Below are 13,286 nucleotides of genomic sequence, written 5' to 3'. Positions count from 1 at the left end.
TCATTCAGGTCGCTGTACTAGCACAAAAACTCTTATCAAAGTGAAAAGAAATGCCTCTTCGGGACCAGAAGAGGAGCCGAGGGGCTGGGGAAAGAGGAGAAGGAAGAAGAGGAGAAACAAAGACGGGCAGAAAGGGGAGAAGGGGAAGAAAAAGAAGAGGAGGAGGACGACGAAGACTGGAGAGAAGAAGGCGGGTAGGGGCAAAAAAAAATTCTATAAAATCGGAAAAAAGAAAATAAAATTAAAAACAAACCTCATGGACATCACTGAGGCTGAATTCCCTCCTGAGGTGCAGAACATGAGAGCTCTGGAATGAGTGTGTGTAGAATTTGAGCCAAAGCTTAACTAGCCTGAGTGAGTCATATCCTTCCCACTTGATTCCAGGCCAAGCGATGATGTAATGCGCTGGCCCTTCTCTTGCGCCTAGCTCTGGCTCTCTCCCTCCGGCTCGCTCACTTGCTCGCTCTTTCTCCTGGGCTCGCCCTCCTCCCCCTTCTCCTTTTTAGCTCAGTGCTGGTGAAGTCACCATTTAAATCTGGCAGAACTGAAGCAAAAACTTCAATGTAACCAAAACAGCCTCAGGCCGAGTTCCAGACTCGGGGAGCCTTAGTGGTGCAATTGCCCTTAGAAACGAGTAAACAGAGGGGGAAACAGTGCCGCCTGGGGATGGCCCAACAGCTGCCTCGGACTTAGAGAGGGACCGGGGGTTCTGTGGGCAGGGGTCCACTGGTTCCGACTTTTTTTTTTTTTTTAATACGCTGGCTTAAAAAAAAAAGTCCCTGTGTTCAGAAATAGGAGTGGAGACACAAGTAGAGGTGAAGACCCAGGGGGTGAATGGTCAGGTTGGGAGGACGGGGCTTGAACAACCAAGACAGGTCCCCAGCCCTGGCTTTCCTTCAGAACCAGGTGACACGGTTTCCATGGTTCAAGGCTCTTTTTTTTCCTGGAGCTGGATGGGATTTTCTGTCACTGGATGCCAACCACTGGCCCTCTGGAGATTTCTCCCATCTGACCTCCCTGTCAGCAAGGGCAAACCCACTTCGGGGCCAAACACACGCCTGCGTCTGAAGCCATCAAGAGCTGAGCAATCACACTGCCTTCCCCCCCAACCCCCACAGCCTCCTCTCCCGCCCTGTGTTGGTACCTCCTTTATGGGCGGAAGGGAAAAGGTTCCTAGTCGCAAAACACAAAGCTTGACTTTCTGAGATTAGCACTCCGCTCTCAGGTGAGCTGCCCAAAGAAGAGGGAATTAAACCATGTCCCTCACCAAAATGAGTGACAAGCTATCCGTTCCTCTACCTGCTGGGGGTGGGGGTGGGGGTACCAGTGCAGGTGGGGCTGTCTGTGAGTTTAAAAGGATACAGGGAGAACAAACAGTATGTGTGTCTCTCCTTTAATTACAGAGTGAGGAAAACCAGCCTGGGGTGGTGGTGGAGGGGGCAGGAGTCAAACATCATCCTTCCCCCACAGCAGTGAAACCCTTTTAACTGCAAATTCTACCCCTCACTTCACACTTCTGCTCAGGACTTTACCTAGAACAGTCCAGACACTTGGGGCTTTGTTAGCACGGCTTTTTAACCCTATCTTCTCTTCCTTTAATCTTCCCCTCATCGTTAAATGCCTCCTTAAAAAAGAAAAAAAAAGTAATTTTCAAAAAATGGGAAGTTCACTAGAATTTTTTTTTTAAATACCACAAAAGCAGAAGAAAGGCGTGGGGTTGCAAGGTTTTGTTTTGTTTTCAAAAATAATCATAGCTTTTGACAAAATCTAGTGCCCCTCGTTGCTTTCGTGCCCCGTGAATGGAATAAGGTGCTACACATATTTGTCTCTTCACCCCCTGTGGCTGAGCAGAGCCGAGAGGATGATCCCAACTCCTCAACTCCACTTTCAGAGACATCTCTGAGCTTATTCAAGATCGCTGCTGCTGGGGACAGGGCTGTTAATCTGAGTCCCTTGGAATTTAAATCACAGCTTCAGGGAATATAGAGCTAAAAAGCAAGGTCTGCCCCAGCGTCTGCCTGACCCCTGGGGGCTGGGGTGGGGAAGCGCTTTCTCCAGCAGTCTGCCTGGAGCATGACATCCCCAATTGACGCTGATGCCACAGTTTCTGCAGTGACACCTTTATCAAGGCAGGCAGCTTTGAATTAAAGGTGATCAGCCGTAATTACAGCTGGCGCCACTGAAGCCTGTGGCCTGACAGCGGCAAATGTGGTTGTTATAAAGTCTGGTCCACCATGTCAGTGGCCTGTATAACTCATTTACGTCTGACTCGCCAAGCAGCTATTGATTTTTCTTCTGATGCAGGGAATAAATAAAACAAACTCTTCAATCACTCCTCCAAGCCTTTCCACTTCGAGGTAGGTTGACAAGATTTTATGTAAACTGCTTTCTCCCTTTTCTAGGAGCCACTGGCGGTGTTGGTTAGTATGAAGCTAAGGACTTTCCCTTTGCCTTCTCTGCTCCCTACAACACCCCCCGCCCCCACCCTTGCCTTAGCTTTCATATTTAACTGTTTTCTCTACATTATTATTCTAGGCATCTCAAAATGGGTATGTGGTAGAAGGTTTCCAAATTGACATCTTCCTGTAACCTCAATGGGAAAATGATCTCTCAATGATTTTTCTTATATTAAGTCACAGGGGCAGGGTTAAGCTGCTAGAAAGTGGGTCCCTGCCCCCCCCCCTTTTTAAGTGAAATAGGTAAAAGGGACCCTGTGCTGTAGGTTAAGATGATGTAAAAGGAGCTTTCCTGTCTCAGGAACAAAGCGGCTGGCAGCTTTGACCAAAGCCGGGCCCAGACTTCTCAGGAGGCACAACAGCATCTTTGCTCCTGCCAACAGGAGGAAGGGGCCAAGAGGTTCCAAGATGGTGAGTATGGCCCTAATCGGTGAGTGGTGTGGTCATTGGGTTCAGAGCTTCTAGAACCCAGCCAGACTCTGAGAGCCCTGTACCCGATGATGATGCCACCACAGCAACAATGTGCAGGACACACTGTCATTCCAATAAAACCTCTTTGGAGTGCTGGCCTGAGTTGGAAACAATTTCAGAGTTCAAAGGGGTCTGAGTATTTACATTGGCACTTGCCGGTCCAAACATAAGTACCCTTCCCTGCCATTCCAAATCAGGCGTTTTCACTGGCTGCTGGGTTTCTCCCCACTTGAAAAGAAACCCTGCTTTCCCATTTTCCTTCCTGTGAGCAGCTAATGATAGAGAATATCCTGTTCCCAAAAGGAAATTCCCCCCACCCCCTACCCCCGGACTCCAGAGCTTCCTTTTTCACCCATCTGGCCCTCTCGTTGACTCCCCGCACCCGCCCCCCATAACCCCCTCCATGTCCTAGCTGCTCTTCTGAAGAATGGGGGCTTTACAGATAGGACTTGTGAGATGCTGTAATTCCAGCGGGAGCCTTCTTAAAAGGAGCTCCCGGCCAGCAGGCTAGGCCTCCAGATTAGCTGGCTTGCTCAGGAATGCTTGCAACACCCTCCTTTCAGAACGTGTCATCCTTGGGGAGAGGGTGGTGGGTACCGCGCAGCTGTTCCGTGTAACTCACTCCCGTACTCCCAGCTCCTGATGAAATGTTCGGCTCCGGAGCAGGGGAAGCCTCCGAGATTTGAGCTCAGAGTTCAGAATGCATTTGGACCATCTCCAAAACAACCCACTAGAAAAGGCACAACTTGGATGGCAGGGCTGAAGGGCGCAAGGGCCAACTAAAGTAAACTCTGTGTGCCTGGCTGAATTTCTGAGCTCAAACACATGGAAACCCATACAGCAAATATAAGAAACGATAGCGATCCTTCCTAGAGAGAGTGGACTTTTTTTTTTCTTCCCTCTTATAACGGTTTGAATTTATTCTCCTGAAGGAAAGGCATATCATCTTCTTTCAGACGTTGTTTTTAAAATTTGACCCATGATTCCTTCAGTCCCAGTGGAGTTTGAGGGGCCAGATAATTTCAGCGTTAAATAAGCTGTAATGACTATCATATGTACCCAGCCATAAACCTAGTATTAAAAATTATTCAGAAAAAAGTGGCATCTCTTCCTTTTTTAATTTACAATAACCATCCAGGTGGTTTCTAAGGTCTCCTTTGCAAATTGCTTCCAGCGAACCTTCCGGTCACAGACCACTGCACACCCACGTGGTGTCATTCAGCATTCCCTTCAACTTGGGTGTCCCGTGTTTTCACAGTGGACAGAGGCCGAGGGGCTGTCTGGGTGAACCTGTGCAGCATGCATCCTAACTGTGTGCTAGTGGGATTAGCTGGTTTAGATGACTGAGCCTGCTAGAGGCAGCTCCCAGCACTCCCAGGGAGAAAAAGAGACTGGTCACCTCTTGGTTACTTCTGTCTTGTACCTCCTGCAACTCTTATATCCCAGCCCTAGCACCAAGTGCCCTCAGGCAACTTGCTAGCCTTTCCTGTGTCCAAACCTACTTGTAAAGTTCCGAAGTGGCAATGTTAAAAGTGTCTCAAACAAAGGAATGAATTTCTAATGGTGGAGGCATCAGGAAGCCTTACGGGTAGGTATTGGGAGGTTATGAGAGCCCTTTGCTCAGCCCTAAAATATTATCATTGATTCTGCCTACTCAGAGCATTTTTGCCCTAACTTCTCCATGCATCCCAAAAGTATATGTCATTGTATCATTCGAACTTATCACAGTATCTGAAAGGCAGCTGACAGCCAATGAATACTTGTTGAATAAATGAATGAGCGAATGAATGAATATACTCCTCAGCTCAGGCATTCCTTTTTCCATGAACAGTTTGCAAGGCTACCATGCTGGGACAGGACTTCCATTTCTCTAGCTTCCCATGGCATCCTGGACCAGATCCTATTCCAGCAACAAGTCAGTTCTGGAAGGTACCTATTTCCGTGCCTGTCTTCCTCATGAGCCGTTAGCTTCTTCAGGGCAGAAACTGGGCTTATCCATCCATCCATTAGCACCCTGGCACCTAGCAAGCACCTGACTCACACACACTAGGTCCTCAAGAAATGTGACTAGAACTGGAATGTTGGCAGCATAGGCTGCTCTGTCTTCCTTATTTTCCCTCCCAAAAGTCCTCTTTCCCTTTTGCATCCTTAGACTTTTTCTGTGGCTTCCTTGAGATCTGGAAACTAGAAAACCTGGAATAATAAGAAAATCCTAAGAAATATTCTGGTTGGCCTTCTCTATCCTACACTATGTCATTTCTCCTTGAAGGGCCTTTGATTCTTTTTGCTCCCCTTTTCCTGGATCCACATGATGGCGATGCCAGAATGGGCACACTGAAGTTTTTATCAGAGCAGCTGTTTTCTCCATTTTCCTATACGAAGCGTCCAGGGGAACTGAGACGCAAGGTAAGGGGAATGAATATTTTCCCGTTAGTTTTGGTGTTGAGGTGCCCTACGGAAAGGGAGACTGCCACCAGGACTCATTCATCCCCAAAGCAATGGTGGTGTCAGGTCTAACCAGCAGTCCCTACAACTCAGGTTTGGAACTATGGGAAGAAAGCTCCAAAAAATGGTGGAGGAGGCTCAAAACAGAGGAGGCTCAAACATTTGTAGGTAAAAGTATGGAGAGGATCAGAGTCTACTGGTGTTGCCAAACTACAGAGAATTCATGTTCTGGTGTTGGGTGGAGCCAGGACATGGTGCAGTAGTGGACCAACGAGACCGGTTGAGGAGCAATCCTGCTCACCACGAAACGAAGTGAGAGAAACGGGCCTTTACCACAGGCTCTGTGGATAACCTTGTAATCTACCAAATTCCCCTGGTCCCTTTGACAAAGTGTGGTGACCGGGCCATTCTAGGGTGAAGAAGGTTGGGTGCACGGGGTTCAGAATTTAAGGAGGTGCTCGCTCTTGGGGATGTGCAAATGCAGGTTGGCAATTCTGCAATCCTGAGAGTGAGCCCCTCCTCAGATGTGGAAGCTGTAGGGGCCCCAGTTGTCTCTCCCAGTCAGGGCCCTGGTTGGTGAGATTTACTCCTCTCTGTGTCCTTCAGTGGGCACCAGGAGGACTAGTGAAATGATATGGGAGAAGCTCTAAGTCTACCTGGCCAGCCGTGGGCAAGAGAGATGGTGCCTACAGTGGATTGAGCTTTTTCTTAGAAGCATCACCTGTCTTTAATCTGTCCTCCTTCTCAATTTCATGTCCCTTAGCTCGCTGTTCTATTTTCCCCCCACTCTAATTGCTGTCTGTTTGAAACATTAAGATTGTGGCCTTGTCTATCATCTCTGTTAGAAATTATAGAAATTGGTAATGTTCCCTAGTTCTGTAGCTATCATACATGTCTTACTGACATGCGTACATATACATATATGTGAGCACACACTCATACATGTGCATGCATACATACACAGAAGCTTACATACATATGAATACACGCATACATACATAGTCATCATCAGCCAACATTTATTGAGCACAGATCCTGTGCCGTGCATTGTGTTAGATGTCCCTCAGGTATCAGTTTTTTTAATCCTTTCAGAACCCAGCAACACTACGAAGTAGGCACTCCTGTTATCCCCATATTATGAAGAAACTGACTCGGGACTGAATAACCTGCCTAAACGTCCCAGTGGGGCCGAGAGCTGAACTAAAAGTTGTCTAATGCCCAAGGCAGGGATGTGACTGGGCTACCTCCCTGTTTTGTATCCGTGCCTTAACACCTTCCACAGCCCAGATGCTCCTGGAGCTGGCTACTCTGTGTGAGCAGAAGGAAGCAGTGCTCCGGGGCCTGGTCATCGGGATGGCAAACGTGGGTCTTTTTAGCGTCAGGCTTCTGATCAGAGAGATTCTCCAGAGGAGGAGGGCTGGAGGAGAAGCAGAGAAGAACGAGGCCGTACAGCACAACATGGAGAAGTTAGAAATGCGGGAGGTCACCCCTGTCAGGTGACGTGATGCTGCTGCCTGCCTCTCACCTCTCACCTGGCCTCCGCCACCTCCCTGAAATCTCATCGGGGGTCACAATCTGAACCCGCACTGCAAAGTTCATACCCACGGGTCCCCAAGTGACGGTGCACTGCTGGTTTCCAAGCTCCTTGTTTCTTGGTGGGGCTCTCATTTCACGTGGAGGAAAATGTGTACCTGCTGGGACCTGCGCATCGTGTTGCTGAGTACTCACATCTGGAAAAGCAGTCCGTGGGGACGGTCACACTCAGAGAACAACATTATTCGTTTGCATACTGTAAATTAAAAGTATTGGGGTGTCTTTGTTCTGAATGTTTGCCCCCCCTCCCAATACTTTGCTGTGGCACAAAAGGACTTTCTGAAAAAGCCTACTTACTTGTTTGGATGACGGCCCTGAAAATACACTCTACTGGTTATTTTCATCATTAAGCAACTTTAAATACGTCTTTAAAAAACTACAAAAGTAAGAATGAATTTGAAGAGGTTTTAAGGGTATTAAAAATAAAAAAGGAAGTCTTGAAGTCAGGAATTGTATTTGTGGTTTCGTTTCTTTTCCCAGAGATTCCCGCTGCACGGCTCTGTGTGTATTTAGTAACTGACCTCCACGTCCTCTAAGCATAGAGGTTCCCCAGCACTGACTGATTCAGAGGGTCTGCAAGAAGAACAAGCCCTCCAACACTTGTGCCTGGAGGGGATACGAGGAATTTTTTTTAACCCCAAACACGAAGCTCTTGGGCCTTCCAAATGAAATTATCTATGTTTTTATTAACAGAGCCCCTGAGTTAAAAAGTTGGTTTTGATAAGAGAGAATAAATGAAAGAGAAAACTGCTGACATAATATTTTGGTTTCCAAGCCCACTTCCACATTCTACTGTCCCTCTCAGGCCTGGACATGACTGCGGTGTCTGTACCAACACCAGAATCCCAAATAGCAAAGGTGCAGTTAATCCTGCCTTACGCTGAAATTTAGCTTTAAACTTTCAGCAAAGAATCACAGGGACACTTGGCATATGCACTGGTAGATGTTTCTGTCTTTCTAGAAGTATAGTACTGTAGGATTGATAAATAACCTGGTCTCGTCCTCTCCATTCCCATGAGAGGAAAACTGAATATTAGGATGTCCAAAGGGTCTTTCAGGGGTAAGAGATCCAAACCTTCTCATACCTCATAAACTTTAGAATTCCTCTGACATGAATAGAAATGGGAAGGAAAGTGAGATCCAAGCACCATCCGGGGGAGTCTGAGTGCCCGATCGCTTTCCCTTAGCCCTCACCCAGACTGGAAAGCACCCTCTTCAGCTGGGGTCAGAACATACCTTTCTTGAGCAACAAGCCCCCCTTGAGATTCTAGTGAAAACCGTGCACCCCCCTTTCAACCATGGACCCCAGGTTTAAAATCCCCATGAAAACAAAGCGTGCTGTCTTTGTATGAAACGTTAAGCTATGCTCTTTTACAGGTAAAGCAAAGCAGCCACATGCAGCCCAATCTTGAGGTTTTGAAGGCTGACCCAGATCCTGGCACGATAACCCGCAAACTGAGGTCCTTTTCTAGCTCAGCGGTTCTCAGATTTGCTGTACCCAAGAATCTCTGGAGAACAGGTTAAAATGCAGATTTCCAGGTGCTATCTCAAAGATGATAACAGCAACGAGGAGGCAAAGCATATGTATTTTTAAGCAAAACTCCCTAGGGATTTTAATGCTAGTGATCCACAGACCACACTTCACAAAAGACTGAATCTACCTGGTCACCCCGTGGTCATAGAAATTTTACAAACGAATACATTAATAAGTAAAAGGAAACACATATAAACTTGTGTATCTTTCCCCTGCAATTCAGGGTATAGAGGAGCTGTGATCTAGTTTATGTCTTATTTTTTAAGGTAAAAAGTATAGTAATCTGCCCTAAAATTATCAAGCCTATAAAAATTGGCTATAGCGGCTTTTCCAAAACAGGATGCCTACGATGGATGGAAATAAAACACATATTCGCAGTAACAGGACACCATTTAAATGGTCTATGGAATTATGGTCCAGGACCCCTGATAAGATTAGAGTTTCCTGACCTGTGGCTGGTTTAGCAAGGCATTTGTCTCCTATGTTTACTATCAATGCTTCCAGATGTTTACTTTGCAATATTCCCAGTCTCCTCATGTGACAATCACAGGGAGGGTGCTTTGGGGAAGGGAAAGAAAGAGTAGTGGTAGCTGAAGAGTGCAATTGCATGGGGTAAGCCACACCTTTGGCATAACTTAGTTATCTTCTAGAACTTTAGTTGAACATCAAACAGTGGTGTTGGTTCTGTGTACTACAGAATGCTACAGAATTCTGCACGGGGTCTTCTTCTCCAGAGGTTTTTTTGTTTTGTTTTTAAACATTTTATTTATTTATTTGAAAGAAAGAGCTCGAGCACGAATGGGGTGGGGGGTGAGAAGGGGGAGGGGCAGGCCCGAGGGAGAGGGAGAAGCAGACTCCCCACTGAGCAGGGAGCCCAATGCAGGGCTCAATCCCAGGACCCTGGGTTCATGACCTGAGCTGAAGGCAGACGCTTAACCAAATGAGCCACCCAGGTGCCTCTTCTCCAGAGTTCTTTACCCATCCGTTTCTCCAAAGGATGTTGTAAAGTTTTTCAGAAGTCTTCTATTTTTATCCTTGTAAAGTGCCATGAGCACTTGAGAAGAGAAAGTGCCAGTCCCTCCACAGGCCCAAAAATGTGAGTGAGGACGAAGGGGAATGAGGATCGTGACCTGTGAGTCATGCAGGGCTGCCTCCACTGCTAAGTAAGAATTAAGTGTCCGAATTACAATGATAGTCCTTGTATAATTTCTGTTTGACCAACTCTCTGTCATATTAATATTGTCACAAGAGCCCTGGAACAACAATTAAAACAGACACCACACAAAGTCCAGGAAACAGACAGAAGGGAAAAACCTTGGTAGGCGCTAAATGTCTGGGAAAATAATGCTTCAACGGGGGTGCCAAGGTTGTAGGACATAAAGGGCAGCGAGCGTGGAAAATAACGATGGAGGTGACAAAAGGAAAGACGACTCTTCGGCATTTCTCTGGTCACTTACTACCCTTAAAGCCAGGGGCCATCACGCCCCTTTCATTCTGGTACTTGTTGACATCTTATATCCATTTACTCAGAGAAGCTTTGTGTCAACAGAAGAGGAAAGCCTCCAAGATTTGGAGCATAAAGAGACACTGATGATTGTTAATGAGTCTCGTCTTTGAATGAAGAGTTTGGGGATACTAATCCTCTTTAAAGTTCTGGATATTTTCAGAAATAAATAATCCGTAATTGCCAGCAAACTGCCTTTTCCGTTTGGTTAAAAAAAAAAAAAGTCCTGGGGCGCCTGGGTGGCACAGCGGTTGGGCGTCTGCCTTCGGCTCAGGGCGTGATCCCGGCGTTATGGGATCGAGCCCCACATCAGGCTCCTCTGCTATGAGCCTGCTTCTTCCTCTCCCACTCCCCCTGCTTGTGTTCCCTCTCTCGCTGGCTGTCTCGATCTCTGTCAAATAAATAAATAAAATCTTTAAAAAAACAAAAAACAAAAAACAAAAACAAAGTCCTTCTTGTTGACATCGTCACAGCCAGAGCCTTCCCTGTCTCACACCTGAGATGCTGATGCGCGCGGAGTGCATGCATACACCGTATCCCAAACTGAACCGGCAGCCACGATGCGCGGGTGCAGGGGAGCACGAGTTAGCAAGGTTAGACGGTTTTGAGCCTAGAAGGCCCCATGACTTAGTCTGGGGCAGCTCCGTTTTAATTTGTCAAAGATTCTGTTATTTTACCAAAGGCTATTTGGCGTCACCTGATATCTCCTGAGCCGACCAAACCGCAGCAAAATTGAGATCCTTTTGTTTCCATCTTGTCTCCCCTTTCAGTATCTCTCTCTGCGTTTCCTGACACCCTTTTGTTCTTAACTAGTTTCAAGTCATTTTACAAAAGATTTTAGCTGATAAAGGCAAATTTGCTTCACTGTGTATGCTGTGAACTCCAGGAAACACAAAGTCATAAGGTGTTATGGGGGCACTGGAGACCCCGGGACAGAAGGTGGGAGGGGAGCATCTTGGTAAAAGGATACTGCTCAATCCCTGGATCTAGATGTCAGTGAAACAGCAGAAAACAAAACAGACAGCTACTGACCTATCAAGGGCAAAGAAGGGCAAAGCACGGGGGTGGGTGCTGGGGTACAGGTGACCACGGTAGTCGGTGAGGCCAAGTGCTACAATAGTTATTTTCAATGTGGAGGGACGAGCAGAAAAATATTCTACAATTTTCAAGATACTTTTTTTTTAAAAAAGATTTTATTTATCCATTTAACAGAGAGACAGTGAGAGAGGGAGCACAAGCAGGAGGGGTGGGAGAGGGAGAAGCAGGCTTCCCGCTGAGCAGGAAGCCCGATGCAGGGCTCCATCCCAGGACCCTGGGATTACGGCCTGAGCAGAAGACAGACACTTAACGACTGAGCCACCCAGGCGCCCCTCAAGGTACTTTCTCAACACAACCTCATAGAATGCGAGACCATGAAGGAATGGTGGGTGTGGTAAAGCCTTTCAGGTAAGGTGTTCAGGGAAGTCCTCTCCAAAGAGATGACATTTTACCTGAGAACTGAATAATGAAATATGGAGGTGTGGGTGTAGACATGGAGGGAGACTTGTGCAGACAGAACAATCTAGGGCAATGCCCTGAGGCCAGAAAGGACTCCCTGTTTAGAAAGAAGGCCAGGCAGGGAAGAGAAGGAGAGGGGAAAGAGATAACCCCGGAGACGCAGGGAGGGGTCTTGCTGGCCACAACAGCATTTCTATTTTATTTTAAGGCAGACAGAAGCCATTGGAAAGTCTAACAAAAGGACTGACATAACCGGATTTTTATTTTGAAGAAATTGCATTAACTCCTGTATGGAAAATGGAATATCTGAGAGTAAGAATTCAAGTTTGGGGAACAGCGAAGAGATTTTGCAATAGTCTGGGCGAGGGGTGATGACGGCTGGCAGGACTGGCAGCAGAAGACATGGCAGAGGAGGGAAGAGCCGGGACCCACTGAGGGAGACCCAGCCACATGCCCGGAGTCAGCCACGGGAGCACGGAAGACGAGGAATCCAGGACCACTGGATTTTTGATCGGATCAAATGAATAAATGCTGTTGTTATTCACTGTGATGAAGAAGACCGGTATGGCAAATGACTCGAGAAGGGTCAGGAGTTTTTCTTTGGACAAGTTAAATGTGAGATGCTTAGTGACACAGAGAAATCAGGAAGGCAGAGGGGTAGGAACGGCTGCGCTCAGTGGGCAGTCAGGGCCGAAGACATCCCTTGGGAATCAATTCTGATTGACTGTCTTTAAAGCCACAGACTGGGTGAGTCTCAGAACTGAGTCATGCGGGACACTCTTACAGTAAGTGCTGGGCAGGGGAGGGGTACCTAGTGAGGTGGGAGAAAAACCAGGAAGGAGTCAGGGGAGATTCCTGGAAGTCAGTGTAAGCGCAACAGTCGCTTCAGATGACAAGAAGTACACATTTGTTAAAAATCACCTAGGCAGTCGCTCTTCTGGCTGTTTCTGCCTAGAAAAAGATGAAAAGGCAACTCAGAGAGTGAGTTTTCTCTTTCACCCTAACACCTTCCTGCAAACACTCCACCTCTTTTTTCCCTCTGGTTGTAAATATCAAGAGAGAAATTATTGCAATACAGAAAATTAGAGGATTTTACTTGCCAGCAACGAAAGATGAGTTTTAGAAAAAATTCTTCCTGGGGCCAAAGTCTTTTAGATACTCCCTGCCTGAGTACCTTTCCCTTTTACAATCGCTATTCGTGGGGGACTGCAAACATGGCTCTAACACCCAGATAAATCTATGTAGTTTTTGTTAGCAAGAGATAAACTTCTGATCAATAAGGGCTGCTGCTTTATTCATTATCATTTTTGAGATTTAGAAGAAATGGTAAAATTGAAATTACCCATGGGCGTTAAAATGGAGACCTTCTTTTGTCTCAAAGGCTATGGAGAAAACTAAAAAGAAAATTCTAGAACATGTTTTTAAACAAAAAACCTGACCAATGTATGTGATTTTAATAGCTCTAGGCCTTTTCTCACTTTCAGATGGTCCCAGGGTGGTTTGGGAATGTGGGTTGCTCAATGGGTTGTAAGAGCTGCTTTCCAATGGACATTTTCGAGAGAACACAGGTATCCTGGGACAGGTTTTAAAGTGGGAGGTCCTTTTGGAATGTGTGATGATATCTAATATAATGGAGGCCTCCAGGCCCAGGAGGCTCTGGATTCAGAAAGAGAGAGAGAAAAAAAGAGAGAGAAAAAGAAAGAGAGAGAGGCTTGAGAAAGTCACCACCCAAATTTCAAAAATGAAATAATGTATTTTAAAATGTAAAAGCCAAATTGTGGCTATT

General features: G+C 46.5%; 1 protein-coding gene across 7 annotated transcripts in view; it reads right to left on the bottom strand.

Moving 5' to 3' along the window:
- CREB5 (cAMP responsive element binding protein 5) overlaps positions 1–13,286 on the bottom strand; it is a 397,331-nt gene that overhangs the window by 130,837 nt on the left and 253,208 nt on the right. The window contains exon 1 of one of the 7 annotated variants that reach the window (XM_048212881.2): positions 254–729. The exons of the other annotated variants lie outside the window; for them this stretch is intronic. Within the exon in view, the coding sequence (XP_048068838.1) occupies positions 254–300 (47 nt within the window). The 5' untranslated portion in view covers positions 301–729. Of the gene's footprint in view, positions 1–253; positions 730–13,286 lie in introns of those variants that run through there. 7 annotated transcript variants of the gene reach the window in all.

The sequence above is a fragment of the Ursus arctos genome, unplaced genomic scaffold, assembly GCF_023065955.2.
Source record: "Ursus arctos isolate Adak ecotype North America unplaced genomic scaffold, UrsArc2.0 scaffold_3, whole genome shotgun sequence".
Classification (NCBI taxonomy): domain Eukaryota; kingdom Metazoa; phylum Chordata; class Mammalia; order Carnivora; family Ursidae; genus Ursus; species Ursus arctos.
This window is presented reverse-complemented; position numbering and strand designations above follow the sequence as displayed.